The 21,195-nt window shown below is 46.0% G+C and overlaps 1 protein-coding gene across 1 annotated transcript in view; it reads left to right on the forward strand.

Moving 5' to 3' along the window:
* WDR17 (WD repeat domain 17) overlaps positions 1 to 21,195 on the forward strand; it is a 69,856-nt gene that overhangs the window by 38,272 nt on the left and 10,389 nt on the right. Inside the window, exons 13-25 of the mRNA XM_087814063.1 lie at positions 430 to 632; positions 1,846 to 1,995; positions 2,078 to 2,208; positions 2,510 to 2,635; positions 3,590 to 3,745; positions 6,500 to 6,564; positions 9,602 to 9,734; positions 10,174 to 10,265; positions 11,161 to 11,260; positions 12,295 to 12,434; positions 16,631 to 16,742; positions 20,164 to 20,305; positions 20,599 to 20,701. Coding sequence (XP_087670189.1) covers positions 430 to 632; positions 1,846 to 1,995; positions 2,078 to 2,208; positions 2,510 to 2,635; positions 3,590 to 3,745; positions 6,500 to 6,564; positions 9,602 to 9,734; positions 10,174 to 10,265; positions 11,161 to 11,260; positions 12,295 to 12,434; positions 16,631 to 16,742; positions 20,164 to 20,305; positions 20,599 to 20,701 — 1,653 coding nt within the window. The remainder of the gene's footprint in view (positions 1 to 429; positions 633 to 1,845; positions 1,996 to 2,077; positions 2,209 to 2,509; positions 2,636 to 3,589; positions 3,746 to 6,499; positions 6,565 to 9,601; positions 9,735 to 10,173; positions 10,266 to 11,160; positions 11,261 to 12,294; positions 12,435 to 16,630; positions 16,743 to 20,163; positions 20,306 to 20,598; positions 20,702 to 21,195) is intronic.

Consider the following 21,195-nt stretch of genomic DNA (forward strand, 5'->3'; position numbering starts at 1 on the left):
TAAATATGAATCGATTTTTCAGGTAATATCCATTGTCATGCATACTGTATTTTCAGATTTACAGATAATTTGAGTGTTCTTAATTTGTCATATCCTTCTATTAATCTTATTTCTCTTTGCCTTTATCTGTTCCAAATATTTCATTTTAAGAAAGCAATTTTTTAAACATATAAACTGTGAAATGGTACATTTGATATCATTAGCAAATGGCCAGCAAAGGTCAAGGGGAAAGTACTGTATGTTGGAGTAGGCTAGCTCTAGCCTAGTTATTCATTTCCATCTGCCCTAAAGAAGAGAATCTTAACGTGTCTTGAAACATACAGTGTTTTTTAATATACTGAGAAGTAACAGCTGTGCTTTGGTGAGAACGTGTTGACGCTTTGGACCGACCCTGACTCGGATGGTGCTGCCCCCGCTCCCCCGCTGCAGGGCCGTTCGGATCTGGGATTACACTCAGGATGCCTGCGTGAGGGTGCTCAGCGGGCACTCGGGCCCCGTGCGGGGCCTGCTGTGGAACCCCGAGCTCCCGTACCTGCTGGTGTCTGGCAGCTGGGACTACACCGTGAAGGTGTGGGACACGCGAGAAGGGACCTGCCTGGACACCGTGTGCGATCACTGTGCAGACGTCTACGGTAAGGGTTTCTCCTGTGCTTTTAGATGTTGCCGCCTTAATGATTTTAATTTCTGAGCAGTACAGTATTTTTTAAGAAGTCTTGCATTGTTTCATTCTAAAATAACATTTTCTTATTAGAAACTATACATGTTATTATTGAACTAGGAAAATACACAGAGAATAATAAAAATGTCATCAGGAATTTGCAGAAGATAACTTTTGTTGGCATTGTAGCGTCTTCCTCCCTCTGCAGGTGTATTTGTGTCTCCCCCCCCCCCCCCACACACACAGGCACACACATGCTTATGCACATATTTGCGTGTATGGCTTGGATTTTTCTCCCCCTCTTTACTATCACTTCAGAAGTAAGTTGTAAAACAGGAAATCAGAAATAGTATAGATATAGCTTATTTAGCCATTCCTTTACCTCTGTTCTTAGATAGAGTAGTGTGGCTTTTTTAATGTTACTGAGTTTCATATGGAAAATCAGATTTTTTATCTTCTGCACATCCCTGTACTCGTTTGTGGCACCCAAACCTTGCTGGGCGTGAGTAGGCCAGCTGAGAATGCGCCCAGACTGTGTGGCTCCGTTTGTTTAGTGTTGTCCTGGGCACCAGAAGGCTGCTGGTTGATTCCCGGTCAGGGCACGTACCTGGGTTGTAGGTTTGATCCCCGGTCAGGACACGTAGGGAGGGAACAGATCCATGTTTCTCTTTCCCAATGATGTCTCTCCCTCTCCTTCTCCCTCCTTCTCTCTCCCCGTTTCTCTTCAAGCATGTCCTCCGGTGAGGATTTAAAAAAAGGTTGCAAAAATGACCCCTTAAAGAAGTAACCCTAATCTAGCCATTTGCATCTGTGTGCTTTACCCCAGTGGCCTTCTGAGCGACGCATGTGGGACTGAGTGTGAGAGAGAACCCCATTTCTGGACAGTTTAAATGGAAAGGGCCCCAACTCTTGTAGCTAGGACCTCCATCAGTTCACAGATGAATGTGCACCCCACTGGTATTAACAAACAAATATAATTTCAGCATTTTAACCCAGGACCATTTGCTTTCTAGTAATTATTCCACTTGTATTCATATTTATAGAGTATGCTAAATAGTTTCTTATATTATTTTCAGCCAAGAAAGAAAGATTTCTTTAAAACTTCAGTTCTGTAAACGTTTGATGAGGTCCGCATAGACAAAACTTCTCAGTGTTCGCTTTGGTTAAGAGGTTCCTTCTTCCCCCAGGTCTGACCTGCCACCCGAGCCGCCCCTTCACCATGGCCTCCTGCTCGCGGGACTCCACAGTGAGGCTCTGGTCGCTGGCGCCGTTAACCTCCCCTTTACACATAAGCATCCTGGCGGACAGACCCTGGAAGGAGATCATCGGCAACACTGGTAGGGAAAATGTGCGCCTCCCAGACGTTTGTCTTCATTCCCATCTCAGCAGCCTTTCCTCACGGGTTGTGTCTGTCCCCAGACTACGCGGTGCTGCCGGGCGCCCCCCCCATCCTGTGTGGCAAAGTGTCCAGAGACATCAAGCAGGAAATAGAGAAGCTAGCCGGCGACCCGCGAGCCAAGAAGCTCAGGTGGTTTTCAGAGTGTTTCTCAGTGAGTATCTCAGGAATTAGGTGTGAGCATTTTCCCCTGCACCGGAATGAATCATCACAACCGTTGTCATGAAGCCACCACGTGTTTACATGTGTCACCCTGCCCCCTGGCTCCCTCTGAGTGGGCCTGCACGGTGCGAGGAAGCGCGTGGAAGCCGGAAACTGCGTGGGATGGAGCCTGGTGGTTCCTTCATTAATTTCAGCCTCAGTGCGCCTGCCGTGTATGATTGAAGGTGCAAAAAGCTGTGGGTTTCTCAGTCATGATTACGTCTTCGGTTATTCATTCTGTGTCAACTTTTCAGCCTCCAGGTGGCAGTGACAATCTGTGGAACTTGGTGGCCGTGATCAAAGGGCAGGACGACAGCTTGCTTCCCCAGGACTACTGCAGAGGAATAATGCACCTGAAGCATCTGGTTAAGTTTAGGACGGTGAGTGAGGCGAGCAGAAGGATGGGCGCCGGCGCAGATGAGTTTCGCCTCCTCGCTATTACAGTGTGAAGTTTATTTTAAACTTCTATATAGTTAGGGTTGGCAGGGTGAGATAAGAGAACATGGAGGCGACAGGCCTTCAGTAAGAACCGAGCATGAGAGTGCGGCTGAGAGTGCGTTATCCGAGACACATGAGCACCCAGAGTTCTCACAGGCTGAACCTGGTGAAGTTCCTCAGAGCTCACCTGGAGCTACCTGAAACGCCCCCGCTCACCCTGCAGCCAGGCGAGGGTGCTGTGCGACCTCTGGTTCTAGCCTCCGAGGCCTGGGAGGCTGTATGCTGAGATGTGTTTTATTAAAACTGATCTTATTATATAGATTGCATTGAATTTTAATGCAAAATTATTAGTTATCTCATACCTGGGCAATAGGCAGTAACAGTGACACACCAGACCTGGGGCTGGAAAGAAGAAACAGCTGTTATATTCCCCGTGAACTGTCAACCGTGAGCATGGAGAGAACTGTGCACGGACTAGACACGGAGTGACTGTGACAGTTCCCTGTTGACAGTGGAGGAGCCAGCTAGAGTGAGCCAGTGATTTTAATTTTACTAGAGGCCCGTGTATGCCTTTTCCACCAGGGGTGTATCATCACCACTCTCTGCCTTTCGGCCTCTGGGCCTCTGTATAACCAGCCCCCCAGGGAGTTGTAAGGACCCTGGGATGTAGCCTCTCCACACCCACACGGGGCACACCCAGGCCCCACTCCTCACCCACACCCAAAGGCTGTGTTTAAAGAGCTATCCTGTGTTATAGAGAAAAAGTATTGATTTTTAAAATGTCTCATTTGCAGTGCTGTGCATTTTTAAGCTGTGTATCCTTATGATGCTTTTATGGCCGTGTGTTGGCTCTTGTATAACAAAATTCAGAAAAACTTTCTTTTCTGTATCACCAGTCTGAAGCCCAAGAGCTGACAACGGTCAAGATGTCCAAGTTCGGCGGTGGCATCGGTGCTCCGACCAAGGAGGAAAGACTGAAGGAGGCCGCGGAGATACACCTGCGACTGGGACAGATTCAGAGATACTGTGAGCTGATGGTTGAACTTGGGGAGGTAATGTGCTGTTAAAGCAAAGTTGATGGGTTTAGCAAAGTATTCCAGGTACTGATTAAATACTAAGTGTTAAGCTGATGGTTTCCAGATCTAACTGGATCTCGGCCAGTCTGATGTCAGGTGTGTGCGCCTCAGAACCGTGGCTGTGAAAGTGGGATCCGGGGTGTCAGCGTCAGCACTACCCCGAAACCTGGTGGGCATGCGTCTCCTGCCTCAGACCTAGAGTCAGAAAGTCTGGGGGTGCAGCCCGGAGCTCTGAGCCTGCGTCAGTCCTCCGGGCTGGTCTCATGCACGAGGAGGCTTGAGAACCGCAGCCTGGGCGGGCATCTTTGATTCCTAAAGAACAGCCCTGTTCAAACTTGCCCCCAGAAGCCCTTGCTAATGCTATTTGTCGTAACTAAATCCCGCACTGGCCAGAGGAAGGGTTCCTGAGGGCCACCTGATGACACATCTGGATTTTAAAGAGGACTGAACAAAACAGCTTTCAAGGGAAGGCGAAGGTGAAGCTATCCTGTTAAATTCCGCACGGAGCTTACGCTGGGGAGGCAGGTGGGGACCAAAGAGCAAAAGCTGGGAGGCTCCCAGTTCTTGATCTGGGTGTTGGTTCCACGAGTGAATTCAGTGTGTGGGCACTTACTGAGCTTTTCATTTTTCTGCATGTGCATTTACTGTAACAAAAACAAAATTCTCCCACCCCCCCAAGAGAAAAAAGATTAGAATGGCATGGACTCATTTCATACTTGGTCATTTTTGAAAAGCTCTCGGTTGGCTCATTTAATAATTACAACATGATATTAAGGATACATATAAAGCATATAAAGTAAAACGAAGCAATAAAGTTATAATAAAATATTACACAAAAATTAAATTCAGTGCACCTTTTTATTTCTTCATACATTAGAGACAATTATTGCTTGACCTAAATGAATAAAATCTGTCTTTTAAAATGTTATTGAAAGGCGCTGCAGACTAAAAGTGTTTAATGTAGGAGCAAGGTAAAGGTTTTACTTACCAAGAAGATATGACTTAAAAAGTTACTTTTTAACAGAGCACTACTTAAAAGAATAGCACCTATCAGAAGTCAAGGTGAAAATAAATAAATTTTGGTAGAACTATTTAATTCTTTATCTTTCTGAGTTCTGTATTTGGGCATATATGATTTTAAACTACATTTAATTCAAATTTAATTAAAGATCCTTTAATCAGGTATCTGCTTATGGAGCTTAATAATTTTGTTGTGCAGCTTTATTGATGAACTTGATGCAAAAACTGTGCTTAAAATTCTTTAGGAACATGTGGGTTTTTATAATTGTTCATATATCACCTTCTGACAAGTCATTTCCATTTCTGTAAGGTTAATACTGTGAGATTAGAAAAACATTTAATCTTTCCACTTACAAAACTTGTTTTTATTGAAGGAGCTTGGTGAAGTTAATTTAATCTACATTTCTACTTCTTTTTTCCATTTTCCCCCACTATATTATAGACAAACTTCCTCTAAAAAACATATTTTAAGTGCCCTTTCTTAGGTAACATGATTATTATAAATAATATAATATTTAAAATTACCTGTTTAAACTCTAACTTATTATTTTCAGGCTAATTGCCAATTTTATAGCCTTAATTGCAGTAGAATTCTGTTTTGGAAAGCCTTAATTCAAACAAAGCTTTGAGCCTGGTGGCTCAGTTGGTTGGAGCATCACCCCAACCAAAAGGCTGTGAGTTTGATTCGTGGTCGGGGCAGGTACATGTTTCTCTCTCACATCAATGTTCCCCCCCCCCCAAGTCAGTATAAAACCCCATATCCTTGGGTGAGGATTAAAAATATAAATATAAATAAAATAAAATGAAGTGTTGATTTATATGGTGATATTTTGGAATATTTTCCTCACTTCCCTTCTACCCTTGAATTCACCGAACCCCCTATTTTCAAACAGTCAGTCAGCCTTGACTGAGCAGTGAGCTTCTGCATTAGTCTAATTTTTTAACTATGAAGACAGGTATTATCAATTGTAAGGAAGAATTTAAAACAAATATAATTTATTAAAATGGGTAGGGAGCCCGGCCGGTGTAGCTCAGTGGTTGAGCATCGACCTAGGATCCAGAAGATCCAGGTTCGATTCCCAGTCAGGGCACAGGCCCGGGTTTGGGGCTCAATCCCCAGCAGGGGGCGTGCAGGAGGCAGCCGATTGGTGACTCTCATCGTTGATGTTTCTCTCTCCCTCCCTCCCTTCCTCTCTCTGAAATCAGTAAAAAAATATTTTTAAAAAATAGGCAGGGAAAGAATAAAACTAGAAACAGATGTTATATTTGTTAAACGTAACAGTGAAATAAAAATTTCAGAATGTATTATTTTGCACATAGAACACAGAACACCGCAGAACAAAGCCCTCTGGTGTTGTGTTAGAAGATCAGTTAATATATTTTCCAAACTACACACCTTAGTTACTCCCCTTCCCTGATCCTCACCTTCTTTCTCTCTCCCTCTCCCTAGCTCTCTTCCCTGTGTCTAGGACTAGGTTTAGGATTTTCCCTGCTAAATAATAGAATTTACATATCTTATTTCACTTCAAACTATGGTAATATTTATAGTCTGTGGAATGAATGAAGTAGAGCACAGAAATGGTCCTGGAAATGCACATACTCTAAAAATACTCTGAAATCTTGTATTATAAATATGAGTCCATTAAAAACAGGTCTGTGGAGAGTTGGTGCAATCGAACGGCTTGTTTCTGCTCTGCTCTTCTCCTGCAGTGGGACAAGGCCTTGTCAGTCGCACCAGGGGTGTCTGTGAAATACTGGAGGAAGCTGATGCAGAGGTAAGGCAGAGTCTGTGGCCAGTAGATCTTTTCAAATATGTTAACACAGAAACAGGTAAATATGGCAGTTTTAGAGATTTTTACTTTTATGTTATTTTAAATAATAGCTGAATTTATATCTTCTGATATAATAAATTAATTGGTTACAAGTTATTTTGCTGTTCTTGTATTTGACCTGATATCTGATAAAGACTGTGGGAGGCAGATGTCCCCGTGTCAATGGACGAAACCACAGATCCATAAACATACTCACTGCTTACTTGTTGATATTGAAAAATGAGTGGTGCACTCGCCAGTCTGCCCAGTGGTTAGAGCGTCGGGCCTCGGACTGAAGGGTCTTGGGTTTGATTCCAGTCAAGGGCACGTACCTGGATTGCAGGCTCGGTCCCTGGCCCCGGTCAGGGCACATGCGGGAGGCAGCCAATCGACCTCTCTCTCTCCCCCTCCCCTTCCACTCCCCCTGAAAAGCAATGGAGGAGATCATCTCGGGTGAGGATTGAAAGAACAGCGCGTGGTAAGGTTTTCTGTAGGTCACCAGGTGCCTGTGGAATAGTTCCTCAGAATCTCAGGGGTGCCCTCGTAGGCACGATTCCTGCCATGTCCTCTCATGGACATTCGGGAGGAGCCCACGATGAAGGGAGTTTCAACACCGAGCACGCTCAACCCGATGTCCTTGTTCAAGAATGTAGTAAACAAGATCTTTTCTAAGATGTATTAGTTTCCTAGGGACGTCATAGCAAAGTACCACAAACCAGGTGACTTGGAACAGCGGAAACTTACTCTCTCTCAGTTCCAGGGCTAGAGGTCTGCTATCAAGTCATCGGCAGGGTTGGTTCCTGCCGAAGGCTCTGAGAGGATCAGGCCCATGCTTTCTCCCAGCACCCTGGGCTTGCAGACTCCTCGCGCCAACCTCTGCCTTGTCTTCACTGGGCATTATCCCTGTGTGCCTCTGTGCCCAAATGTCCCTCTTTTTATAAGGACACTACTCATATCGGGCTTAGGGTCTATCCTAATCCAGGATAACCCTATCTTAGCTAATTACAGTGACAAAGATCCTATTTCCAAATAAGTTAACATGGGTTAGAATGCCAACATATCTTTTTGGGGGACACATTTTAACCCATGACTCAAGACCATTCTCCTATTCTATTCTATTCTATTCTATTCTATTCTATTCTATTCTATTCTAGTCTATTCATTCATTCAACAAATATTTATCTAGTGCTTACTATGTACTAATCACTGTGCTGGGCCTATAGAGTGCTATTTAATGAGTGCTTGCTTTATATCTGGCATCAAAGATGAAAAATTTTTATTTTTATTTCCTGGTACATGTTTTATAAAAAAAAAAATGAACTGCAACTCACATGTACAAGTAAAAATCAATCAGGGGAAGCATGGATCACCGATGGATTGATGCATTTGCTGTGGGAAAGTAGAGTCCCCAGCACCTACTTCCCCAGCTGTAAGTTCAGCAGCAGGCTGGTGTCAGCCCTCGAACTGCAGGCTCCCTCCCTAAGCTCCAGGATCCCAAAGAGTCCTCCTCGGGCCCTCGCTGCAGCTGAGAATGTTACTGCTCCCACCGAAACCTCAACAGGTCAAGTTAGCACAGGACATTTATTCCACAAAACAAGTTTCTCTAAACCTCAGCAGAAGCTCTTTTTCATTTATCTTTGCAAACGAGCACTGGGTTTTCTCTGCTGTACTCGGTGGCCAGAAAACGGTCCCCCTGCAGCTCTGAAGTTTATACTTTGTAGACCCAGCCATGGAGATTGACAGTCTCTCAGTCCCAGTTCCAAATGCCAGGGAAGAGAATATTGTCTCTAATCAGCTGTAACAAGGAAACCAGGGTCACAGGGTAAAAATAGAGGTGTGGGAAGAACCCCAGTGACCCTGTAAATTGGAGATGATTGACGGGGGCGAGCCAGGAAAACAAGATAAAGTGTGTCTACTGCACCTGCCCAAAGATCGGCCATTGAAATGTGATTTAGTGCAAATGCCAACATAAATTAAATAAACCAGATTAATGTTGAACACACAGGTTAAACATTAAGAGTGGAAGGACCTAGGTTGGCCTTCGAGAAAGTATCTGGGACGTGGACAGGAAAAGAGAAGCTGAGATGAGTAGTGATGGACAGAGAGGGACAGAGACAGACACACGTATGCCCTTCGTAACCTTCAACGTCAGGATCCCCCGTCCCCTCCACATTTCCGGAACATTTCTTAAAATTTTATTTATTTATTTATTTATTTATTTATTTATTTATTTATTTATTTAAATATTTATTTTAAATGTCTTTATTGATTTCAGGCAGAGGAAGGGAGAGGGGGAGAGAGAGAAACATCAATGATGAGAGAGTCATTGCTCAGCTGCCTCCTGCACGCCCCCGACTGGGGATCGAGCCCACAACCGGGGCATGTGCCCTGACCGGGAATCGAACCCCAATCTCCTGGATCCTAGGTCGATGCTCAACCACTGAGCCATGCTGGCCAGGCTGGAACATTTTTTTAATTACCTGGCTTGGGTCACTCACCATACTCTACATTTTATTACCATTATTCATGGTCTTGTGTTATTTTTTTAATGGTTTTTAATCTACTTGCATTTAGAAGCTTCTCTATTGTTGTGTTCATTGTAACATCTAAAATTCTCTTTGAGTAGACACCCGCACATTTATTAACCCAACCGGGAGCAGATCTCCCATCACATGTACACAGTCTACAACTTATTTTCAGGAAAATGGATTGCTCAAGTGCATAGAGAAGCTGCATTAATTTTAAACCCTGACATGCTCAGTACATTTAAAATATGAAAATATGTGGTAGTCTAAGGGAAAACAGTACCTATAGTATTTATTATTTCAGAAAACTTGGTCTTCCATGTATGATTTGATCATATCTGTCTTTTTTAAAAGTGACATGCTAAAGAGCTTTATGAGATCTGCTTCAAGTTTTAGATATTTCAGAAAATCTCAGTCCAACTGAGAACCTTGAAATTACTATATTATTAAAAAAGAAATTGTTCTCGTTTTATTAGGCGAGCCGACCAGTTAATTCGGGAAGGTAATGATGATGTCATTCCCTACTGCATAGCCACCGGCGACGTGGAGAAGCTCCTCCGTTTCTTCATGGCCCGGGGTCAGCTCAAAGAAGCCCTGCTGGTCGCCCAGGTACACGCGTGTCACACGCACGCTCGGCCCTTGGCGGGCGGAGGAGGGAGGGGCCCTGGGGACTGAGCACCTTCGTGACGGGCGCAGTCGGGGGTGGCGGCCTCTGCGCGCCTCCGGCCTGGGTCTCGACATTCTGGTCAACGTCTCTGTGCTTGGGCCACACTGGACTGAGTTTAGATCCCCAGATACTCTGAGCCTTGCTTGCTGCTGACGCTTCCGTGAGCCTGAGCAGCTTTTTCTGGTGACCGGGCACGTGAACCTGCACGTTGATACAATAGCAGCCACTTCCTTTTCTTTTTTTCAAATTCTGAGGGTATCTCCAAATCGTAGTATAAGTTTCAAACATGACTTAGGAATACTTTGTTCAAAATACTAGTCTGAAGTTGATCAGTTGCCGACAGTTAGCTGAAGGTAAATTCAAGTTTTCATTAAATCCCAGGCCGCTTGCGAGGGAAACATGCAAACCTTCCAGGCTCCTGCGCCTAAAGGACCTTCCCGCTGTGACGACGTCCGCAAGGGGGACTTTCACAAGTGAGCGGTGGATTCTGTGTTTGGGTCCAGGACTTCTGACGGCTGGCTTCCCTTTGGGGGGAGTTGAGGGCCGCGCAGTTCGCCCCCCTTTGTGCACAGGACGTGGCTGGCCCGTGTCCTCCCTGCCTTTCTCACCCGCCTGGGTCCCTGGCAGCACCTGTCCCTAGGCGCGCAGGGACAGGCGAGCCAGGTGGACGCAGCGTCCGCGCACTCTGCACGCGACTTTCAGTGCGGAGACTGCAGGCCAAGCCCCTGAGCACGTAAAACGGAGCAGACCTGGGAGGAGGGGCGTGAGCGGCTCACTCGTGTTTCCTGTAAACCGGTGTGGACGGTGTCACGTAGCATTGTTCATATCCCACGACCCCGGTTTCAGTGTCTAGAGTAACCGTTCAGCCTCTTTTTACGAAGCCCACATGGTTGTTTGTAAAAGAAACGGCAATTAGAATTCGTCAGCTTTCTGACCTTTTCAAATCTAGTAACCTGCCTCCCCGGGCTCTTCTCTTGGCTCCTCTTTCACCCCAGAAAATAGGAAATGTGAACCTGTAGGACACTTGCCGAGTGAAAAGGGATCATCACATGTTAAGAAAGGAATGTGCTGGGACTGACACTGTCCCTGGGTCTGTGCCGCTGCTCTCTGCTGTTTCCAGATCTGGCATCTTGAAGACCTAACACACAGTCCCCGTGGGCCAGTCGCCACCTAAATCTTGAAAAGTTTGAGTTCAGCTCACCTACTAAGAAAGCCTGCCTTCCTGATTTCCCCCCAAACCAGGCGTTATACCCAAATCGAGGATGTCCAGTTAACCCCGGTCCCTTAACCGGCTTGTATGAAAGGGCGTTCGTTCCCTTTTCCGGGGGGATCCTGCGTTTATCTAGAATGTTCTCCTGCTCTCTCTAGGCTCCTGCACACGGTGAGCGAGGAGCTGGCAGAGTGGCACTTTCAGGACGGCCGGGCAGTGCTGGCCGCGTGCTGCCACCTGGCCGCAGACGACGTCGAGGTGCATGTCACTCGGGTTTGTGTGCGTGGAAAGCTCCCGAGGTGTATCGCGGGGTCTGAGGGAAACATAGGGTCACTTCTGTGTAAGATCCCGTTTTGCAGGTTTTCCAAGCCTACAGACTCTCAGATCCGTGCTTCCATTTTTCATTTCATCCTAAGATACGCGTCTGTGACGAGCTTACGTGCAGTGTCTCATCGTGGACCGGGGGAAGTAGGGTGGTCGGGGGGAACCTCTGCACGTCACTCAGCACCCCGGACTTTTGAGCACTTATTTTATTTTATTTTACTTTATTTTACTTTACTTTATTTTATTTTATTTTATTTTATTTTATTTTATTTTATTTTATTTTATTTTATTTATATATCTTTATTGATTTCAGAGAGAGGAAAGGAGAGGGAGAGAGAGAAATATCAATGATGAGAGAGTCATTGATCGAGCCCACAACCCGGGCATGTGCCCTGACCCAGAATCGAACCCCGATCGCCTGGATCCCAGGTGGACGCTCAACCGCTGAGCCACGCCGGCCGGGCAAGCACTTATTTTAAAGAACACTTCAGTATACTCTCCACAAGTTATATTTTTAGGGTATTTTCCACTTGACCCACTAATGTGACGAGGGAAATGTTAAGTAAAGATACAGGTTCTGTTTTTATGGACCCTTAGACGTCCTCGCTTTAGGGGATAATTGACACTCATCCTTCAGTTCTTAAGAAGCTTTTAAGGATCTATGTTTTTTGCATTTTTTTCTGATGGACATGTTGAGGATATTTCAGAGAGACTGTTAATAATTACAAAAATATGAGCAAGGGTTCTAAATTCCTACATTCTAACCTTATAGAATATTTTCCATGTCTCTCTATCAGCTTTTCCCCTTGAAGTTGCAGTTATGCTTACGCACTGGGTAGAAATAGTAATTCACTTTTTCTAGGACTGACTGACTGTAGGTTAGTTTGGCCTTATCTACGCTGAGCTGGCGGGACGGTGGCCCTGCCCAGCGTCTCTGACACTGAGGACACTGTTTCCTCCCGAGCAAGCTGGCGATGGCGGCCCTGGTCCGCGGGAACGAGCTGGAGCTGGCGGTCTGCGTGGGCACAGTCCTGGGAGGCTCGGCCGCACGGGCCACTCACTACGCCCTGGAACTGCTGGCGAGAAAATGCATGACCATCCCAATGTGGTAAGAATTCCAAACGCAGAGAATTTCACGGCGACGGAACCCACTTTTTCAGTCTTGCAGGCTGCGTTTGATAAGTGTGCTGGGGTACACAGGTCTCCTTTTTAAACAAAAGGTGAGATGGGGAGGAGAAAGGGTGCCCTGGCTGGGTAGTGGAGGCCCCCGTGACCCACTCGGAAAAGCCCGGTTGTGATCCCGTGTGACCCCAGGCTCATGGAGCACCTGCGACAGTGCATGTGTACGTTTAGATGATCGAGACCACACTTGCCCACACTTCACATTCTGCACACCTATGACACTGGTTCTTGTCCAATCTCCTGTCTTGGTTTAAGGTTTGGAAAATAAAGTCACTTTCCAATGGAGAGAAATAATAACAATGGTTTAGCTGGTGACTTAGAACAAGCTACTTCCCCCAGCTTGGGCAACACTTTCAGAGCCAGACCCTGGAAAGGCCCCGGGGTAACCGGGGATCCTGGTCCCGCTGGGCTCACACCTGCAGAGCCTGTTCTATGGCCCTTCATTAGGGAGGGACTTTTAGGAAAGGTACGAGGCTGTCACTCAATGGGCATGTGTTGAATAAAGATGGTTTTAGACTTTTATCTTTTACTGAATTACTTAGAACCTCGAGAAGTTTTAAATAAGCTTGCTGGTTAGGACTTTGACCACCCTGCCGTCCACCCCTTGCACACCCCCCGCTCTTAGGCTGGGGCTCTGCAGACTGCACATCGAGCGCCGCAGGTGGTAACAGCAGCAGCTGACCACGCCACTTGCTGTGTGCCTGGCACGGATTTAGCTCTCTGCCTGTAATAACTCACTAGATACTACACAGTGGATACTGATTTGCCTCTGGTCTCAGTATGTGGTAAGAGCCAGGATTCAAAGCAACGTGAACCGTCTCTGAAGTTCACTCTCTCAGCTGGCATCTTGGTCACTTAGGGCTGCTGTAACCAGGTACCACACCCTGGGTGGCTGAGGAACAATAAAATGCATTTCTCACAGTTCTGGAAGCTGTGAACTTCCAGGTCAGGGCGCCGGCAGGTTGGGTGTCGGATGGAGCTGGCGTCCTGGGTGACTGTTGGCATCTCACCGGTCCACGGGGAAGGGGGAGGAGCCCCCGTGACCTCTTCTGCAAGGGCTCAGGTCCCATTCCCGAGGGCTCTGCCCTCGCGACCTAATCACCATCCGAAGACCCACAGATACCGTCACATGGGGGACTTGGTTTCGACTTATTAATCGGGGACACACATTCAGATGACGGCAGCTGTCACACTGTACCGCCTCATGCGGGGTTAACCCAGAAAAGAGCAATACTCCCCAGTCTCCCTTTCTCCCCGGATCTAGGGCTTTATAGGGAGCCAGGCGTCCCAGAGCTATTTCTTGTTACCAGTGTGTGCAGTGATGGGAGAGCCTCCTTCCCCCACCAGAAGGTCCAGCTACCCCACCACCAGCCTCGGGCTCCAGTCAGCTTCATGCTGACCGCCCCCCGAGAGTGCCCAGTGACCCTCGGTCCCGAGCTGCAGTGGTCAGTGCACAGTTGCTGTGACTCCCTTAGGCCATCCCAGAGCCTGAGGCCTGACTCAGGTTATCCACAAAGGTGGCTGTCTCCATTGCCAAAAGCCATCATCCAGTCTAAGTAAATGTGATTTTTTTAAAGTAAAGGTAAAAAGCAAACAGGAATAGATGGTAAATTTAAATGAGTTTTAAAAAATCTTTCAGTTGACTTTATGTCTTAGTTGCTTTTACGGTAAAAGTTCTGTTTTCCTGTAACTGCCCCCCAGGAGTTCTTCCTTTCTGTGTCCATAGCTGTGTAGACATGCGAACCAGAAGCCAGGGCAGCATTCAGATTCTGATGCAGAGGATGCGGATCAGGTTTATTCCCAGGGGAGATCTGTCATTCCCATGGCTATTAGCTCTCCACAAATTTAAAAGCATAATGGAGGTAGCAGCTTAATTTCCAGAATGTCTATAATTTCATAAACCAGAAACCCTTTGCATTGCTGCTTACTAGTTAACGTTTGCTGCTGCTCGGTTCTTGTTCATGTACGTATTACTCACATCCAGGATTGTTCTCTTTAGCTTTCCATCTGATGGATACAGGTATCTCCTTTTATAAGAACTGCTTAATTAAAGATGTACATTCTATTTTATTAGAATGCCAACTCTATATTAAGAAAGTATTAACTATTTTCACTCTGTTTTACAGAATGCCAATTTACTTACACAAGTTATCGCATATAAAACCTAACTACAAAGTAATGAAAACAGTTCCTGTAACAGTGCCTATAACCTGGTTAGAAAAGCACTCGTGATTTTCCACGTAAAGGTGTACAGTAAATGAGCTGTGGTTCTCTACAGCGTGAAATAGCAGCTAATTCAGCTCACAAATTAAAGCACCTGCTCTGGTAGTGACCCTTGAGAGGTCAGAGCGTGTCGTTACGTGTGCCTGCGTTCTCTCTGATCCACCGTGTACTGAGTTTTCCGTAAGTAGTGACTTCAGCTAAAGAGTGGACTCGCTAGCGCTGCCGTGAAGCTCACTGTGCAGGGGACAGTCAGCAGTGAGAAAGGCAGGTTTTTATCTGAGGCTGACAGAAGTTTGGTTAGAATTTTTGGACAGCAATTTTATATATCATAAAAGCAAGTAATAATTTCTATATTCTCATGGACATTATCGAAAACTGCTGTTATATGCCAGCATCAGGAAACATAAAGCCATTCATAATTTTAGCAAGAACAGGTGAGTTACTCTAATTTGGAAATTGTAAAAACATCCAGAGATTTTTGCATCACCTCTGCAATGGTAATAGAAAATCTGACACACAACCAGTAGTCTCTGTTGTTGTTTTATACTCACTATATTCCTGATTAAGTATCTCAGTGTTTTAGAAGTAACTCAGCCACATACGTGACCAGTACAGATTGCCCTGGGGGCCGCACACAGAAGGGAGGGAGGATTTTGCTTCCGTCTGCAGACGCCCATCATGAACTCACGTTGAAGTCGCGCTGACTGTGTATATGTCAGTTTCCGGAAAGTTGAATAATAACATCTCGAACTACCACAGTTTAGTGTTTTCTTAGTTACTGTGCAAATCCCTTCATCTAGTGATTTTAAAAAGAACTTTAGAAGAAGTCCTTTTAATGTGAAGCTGCTGTCCATGCCGTTTTTGCGTGCCTCAGTTTTAAATGACTCATCCCATTGATTAAACTTTAAAAAGTAAATCAGAAAACTGCGTTTGTAGCTTTGATTTCCACCTAACATTTAGCAAATAGGCAGAACACCCAGAATTCTAAATGTAAACTGTCTAAGTATTGAATGAGCCTATGCACTCGTCCGTGTTGACGAGCATTAGGCTTGGGTTAGGGTTAGGGTTAGGTTAGGGTTAGGGTTAGGGTTAGGTTAGGGCTAGGTTAGAGTTAGGTTAGGGTTAGGTTAGGGATAGGTTAGGGTTAGGTTAGGGTTAGGGTTAGGGTTAGGTTAGGGCTAGGTTAGAGTTAGGTTAGGGTTAGGTTAGGGATAGGTTAGGGTTAGGTTAGGGTTAGGTTAGGGTTAGGTTAGGGATAGGTTAGGGTTAGGTTAGGGCTAGGTTAGAGTTAGGTTAGGGTTAGGTTAGGGATAGGTTAGGGTTAGGTTAGGGTTAGGTTAGGGTTAGGTTAGGGATAGGTTAGGGTTAGGTTAGGGATAGGTTAGGGTTAGGTTAGGGTTAGGTTAGGTTAGGTTAGGGCTAGGGTAGAGTTAGGTTAGGGTAGAGTTAGGTTAGGGTTAGGGTTAGGTTAGGGTTGGGGTTAGGTTAGGGTTAGGTTAGGTTAGGGTTAGGTTGGGTTAGGTTAGGTTAGGGTTAGGTTAGGTTAGGGTTAGGATTAGCTTTCACAGTTTGCTTTGTGTTTCTCTCCAAAGCCCAGGTATCATGCTGCTGTGTGGTGGGAGAACTATTCTATGATAACAGAATCAGCTGTGACTATGTGAAGACTCAGTTTAGAGTTTTACAGACTATTTGGGAATTTCATAACACACTTTCCTCCATGCCCTTTGGCTCCTGTAACCTCTGTTTGAGGAGTTTCGTGTTAAGTGGGAAACTGGTCCTGTGGATGTGGAGAGAACAGCAGGGAGGGCGTCCTGAGTCGTCTTCCCCTTGCAGTTAGTTCTCCGTGTGGTTCGTAGGGTTCTGTTCCCACTGGAGTTTCCGCTTCTGTTCTGTGACCAGGAATCTGGCTGCCGATCTTCTCCTGATGATCCCCGATAATGAGCTGCAGTTGGTGAAGCTCTGTGCTTTCTACCCGGGCTGTGCGGAGGAGATGAACGATCTTCATGGGAAGGTAGCCAACCATGCTCAGGATTCTAGTTTGGGGCCCAGTGCTGGGACTTAACTAATTTTAGATACAAGCAGAGAAACAAATACACCGTCTCCTTAGGGCCCTTTTATCAATGCGACAAAAATGGGAACAATAAGTGACAGTTATTGAGCTCCTGCGTGTGCTTAGAACCATTCTAAACTTTTACATGAATTTGCATGTCACTCACTCCCCGTGAAACCCTGAAAAGCAGGGGATGCTGTCCCCGTTATAGAGAAAGTGAGCTCAGGGGAGGTAAGGAACTTGCCTAATTAGTTAATGGTGGGTGAGAACATTGGCCTCAGCATCCCTGCCCCCAGTCCCCAGTCCCCGCGACTGTCCCGCTTGGCATGGAACGTGCACGGACGCTAACTTCTAAAAGTAGACAATTTAGGGTCTTTAAAAGAATGGATGAAGTATAATGAAATTTGCATGCATTTTTCTAAAATGCTTTAAAAAATACGCCCTTGCAGAAGGTAGGAATTTGTGTACGATGATTATATATAAAACAACCAGCATGCCCCACGTGGGAGGCTGTTTATGGGAACTGCAGCTCCTTTCTACGTTTCAGGGCTTATTAGGCCGTTAGAAGGTCACGGAATCCTGTTTGTTTTGGTCGGCAGACGGCTGCAAAGCAAACGGAAAACAGATCACAGCACCGCGCACATGCCGCACGGTTTTCAGTTTGAAGCTACAGGGTATTGAAGGAGATACATAGAGTTCTTTTAAGGAAAAGATGAAACATTTTCTCGTTTTTAAATCTTAAAAATAACAAAGATTTTTTACTTATATGAACCTTTGGTTTTACCCGTGTGTGTGAGTGGCCCTGTTCATTCAATAGTGGAGACTCAGTACTGTGTTAATATAGATAAAACCAAAAGTTTGTGTGTGTCTGAGTGTGTGTTAGTGTGAGAGTGTATGTTAGAGTGTGTGTATGAGTGTGTGTTAGAGTGTGTGTATGAGTGTGTTAGTGTGTGTTAGTGTGTGTGTGTTAGTGTGTGTATGAGTGTTAGAGTGTGTATGAGTGAGTGTGTTAGTGTGTGTTAGTGTATGTGTGTGTTAGTGTGTGTATGAGTGTGTTAGAGCGTGTGTATGAGTGTGTGTTAGTGTGTGTTAGTGTATGTGTGTGTTAGCATGTGTATGAGTGTTAGAGTGTGTGTATGTGTGAGTGTGAGTGTGTGTTAGTGTGTGTGTGAGTGTGTTAGAGTGTGTGTATGAGTGTGAGTGTGTGTTAGTGTGTGTGTTAGAGTGTATGAGTGTGTGAGCGTGTGTTAGCGTGTGTGTGTTAGTGTGTGTATGAGTGTGAGTGTGTATGAGTGTGTATGTTTGTGTGAGTGTGTTAGAGTGTGTATGAGTGTGAGTGTGTATGAGTGTGTATGTGTGAGTGTGTGTGAGTGTGTTAGAGTGTGTGTGTATGAGCCTGTGCGTGTGCGCGAGTGAGTGAGTGTGTATTGGGGAAGAGGCCCGTGGAGGGCAGGGCTGAGAGTCCCCAGCGGGCCGGGAAGCGCCCGAGCTCCCTGCCTCCCTTGGGAGACTCTGAGCGCGCGCGCTTCGCTTTATGAGCGCGAGTGGGAGCGGCTCGGCTCCCGTGGCCGTGGGCCGTGGCGGGTGCGGGGCTGCGGGCTGGCCCGGCCTCGGGCAGGGCAGGCGCGGGGCTGCCATGTGCTGCGGGAGGCAGCGGGCCGCTAACCTGGGCGCGGGCGCCTCCAGAGCCTCTCCATTACCGCCGCAGGCGCACAGTGACTGTCGCCAGACCTCGCCCTCAGCTGAGCGACACTAGTCAGGGGTGAGGCCCTAGTAACTGGCAGTTTCCCAGGGACGGGCAGGCAGGTCTGCAGGTATCGCGCACAACGCAGCTCTCGGAGTCTGAAGCCCGGGCGGGAGTTTGGGGGTGCCCGTCTACGCCCGCTGCGTGTGCGGGTTGAGTGTGAGGTTTCCCGGGAACCGTTTCTCATTCCCCTGCTCGCTGCGCGTTCCTCAAGGCCGAGACACTGCTTGTGCAGCCAGGCACAGCACCGAGCGCACAGTAGGTGCTCAGTGAGTAACCGGCCTTCCGTGAGCAGGGATGGCGGCACCAGGAGGGGTCGTGTACGTGAGAGCTCCTTTAATGTAGTTTGTTGTGATTTTTTTTGAGAGAGAGATTGATCTCAAATGTTCCATTTACCTAATTTTTAAGCAACAGAAGATGTGAAACTGTTGAATAAATGCATTAATAAATATGCACATTGAATAAAGCATTCTGGTAACGTAAGGGGATATAAAAGAACAGTGAGGGAAGAGGGTGGCGAGTCTCAGGGGACAAGAGACGAGAGGCAGTGACCACACTGTGGGGAGCACTTTCCGAGTCACAACACGAAGCCTTTCTCGCTGTGGGAGCGCATCACAGGGATGGCCAAGGGTGGCCGGAGCTGGAGCAATAAACTTACCAGTGTTGCTAGAAACGAACCCGCAAACCGAACAGCCCCTGACCATGGTGGGTCTGGTCGGGAGGTGACGTCACTCCGGCCGCGTAGGGGAGCAGGACACCTGTGGGCGGGACAGACTCATGTCAACAGGATGAAGAATGGGGAGGGGGAGGGAGGCTGTCCCGTCGCAGCAGTGACATCTCAGAGGCTCCGGATCCGCGCCGGGAGTAGTTCAGAAGGTCAAAGCTAAACACTCAGAGCTTGTCCATTTTTTGCCTTTAGCTTGAAATGAAGTCACTTTTGTCTCAAAGGCCAAGTGAAATTAATTTATTGTGTACGAGGCACAGAAGAGTGCGCCTGTTAGGTTTCCTACATTTAATGTAGGGTTTTTTTTTAAGTTTTCTCTGTTAATCCTCACTTGAGGATATTTTTTCCATTGATTTGTAGAGAGTGTGGGAGGGATGGGGGGAGAGAGAGAGAGAAACACTGATGTGAGAGAGACACATGCCCCAACCAGGATCGGGGATCGAACCAGCAACCCAGGTACATGCCCTTGACCAGGTTTGAACCCGCAACCCTTTGGTGCCCAGGCCGATGCTCTCACCACTGAAAAACACCGGCCAGGGCCAGTTAATGTAGTTTTGATGTAGGTCAGCATATTGGTTCTAGAATAACTAGTCTCAGCATTTTTTGCTAAATTACATTTTCGGGCACCAATTCCAGTATCACAGCCAAGACATCTCACTCCTACCTCCTTTATTAGGTATTTGTATAATAAAAACCCCTGACTCTCAGGTAACATCCTATTTATTACTATTATTATATCTTAAAGGTATTTTCATAAATGTATTCTCTTAATGCAAATTATTTTATTCACATCTATTTTGAGCAACTTCAATAAGAAAAAATATCTCAGTATGTGGGACATATTTGGTACTTAGGCTGTTGCTTTTATCCCTACACATCCTGGTCATATTGTCCTCAAACCGATTATTTTCTAGTGCAAGCTGCCCACCACGGAAGAATGTCTGCAGTTAGCTGAGACGGCACATGCAGAGGGCAACGTGCTTGACACCGTCAAGTATTACTTGTTAAGTCAGGAACCTGAAAAAGCCCTTCCTGTTGGTATTGACTTCGTCAAAGGTGAGTGTTTAGTTGGTGGTTAATTTTAAATCTACTTGTTTATTTGATATTTTCACTCATATTCCTAAAAAGCTTTAGAATTAAGCACTAGCCACCCTCCCTTGAGAAAGGAAAGAGATGCGGATTGTGTGGTGTGGGACCTGAGAGAGGGTCAGCTGGTAAATGCTCCTGGTCTGAGTAATAGGGGTAGATAGGATTGGCCAGAAGAGAACTGATTACATAGGTTAAAAATTGGGTCAGCAAATGTTAATACTATTATTTAGAGACTCTTTGATTTTGTTTTATTTTGCCAGAACACATCAGTAGTTCAAATTGGACTTTGGATGCCTTTTATCCTGTTCTTGACCTGCTGAGTTACATTCCTACTGAAAAATTACTCCTGCATACGTGTACCGAGTGAGTACTTTCTCGCTAGAATCCGTAACAGAGGCTACGGGGTGTTTAAAATGACTGTATGATTTTTGGTGTTTACATCAAGAAATAAGATCATCTTAAGCAGGTAGAGATGTACGTGTAGAAAACATTACGTTTTTATTTGTTATAATCATAAGAAAAATACAGAGGTAAATTGGAAATAAATCACAAATCTTAGAGGCCCCATTTACAGTTAGTGTTTGTAAGCTTAGATATGTGCATGTACACACACACACGCACACACGCACCAGGTTCAAATAAGGGGAATTTAAAGCTTTCTGGTGGTTTGGGACCTTAAGTCCTGCGGAAGCTGGTGTTCATATCTATTAAATACCTGTGTGCAAAGCATGCCAGGTTGGGGGGAGAAGTGACAGTGCTAGAAGTAAGAGATGGGCCCCACCCCTGAAAGCAGGTACCACTTAAGGACACTGTTTTCCATGTGGCGAAGGCCCCCGGAGACTGTATGATCCGTAAGA

The sequence above is a fragment of the Miniopterus natalensis genome, chromosome 2 (assembly GCF_054644295.1).
Source record: "Miniopterus natalensis isolate mMinNat1 chromosome 2, mMinNat1.hap1, whole genome shotgun sequence".
Lineage (NCBI taxonomy): Eukaryota > Metazoa > Chordata > Mammalia > Chiroptera > Miniopteridae > Miniopterus > Miniopterus natalensis.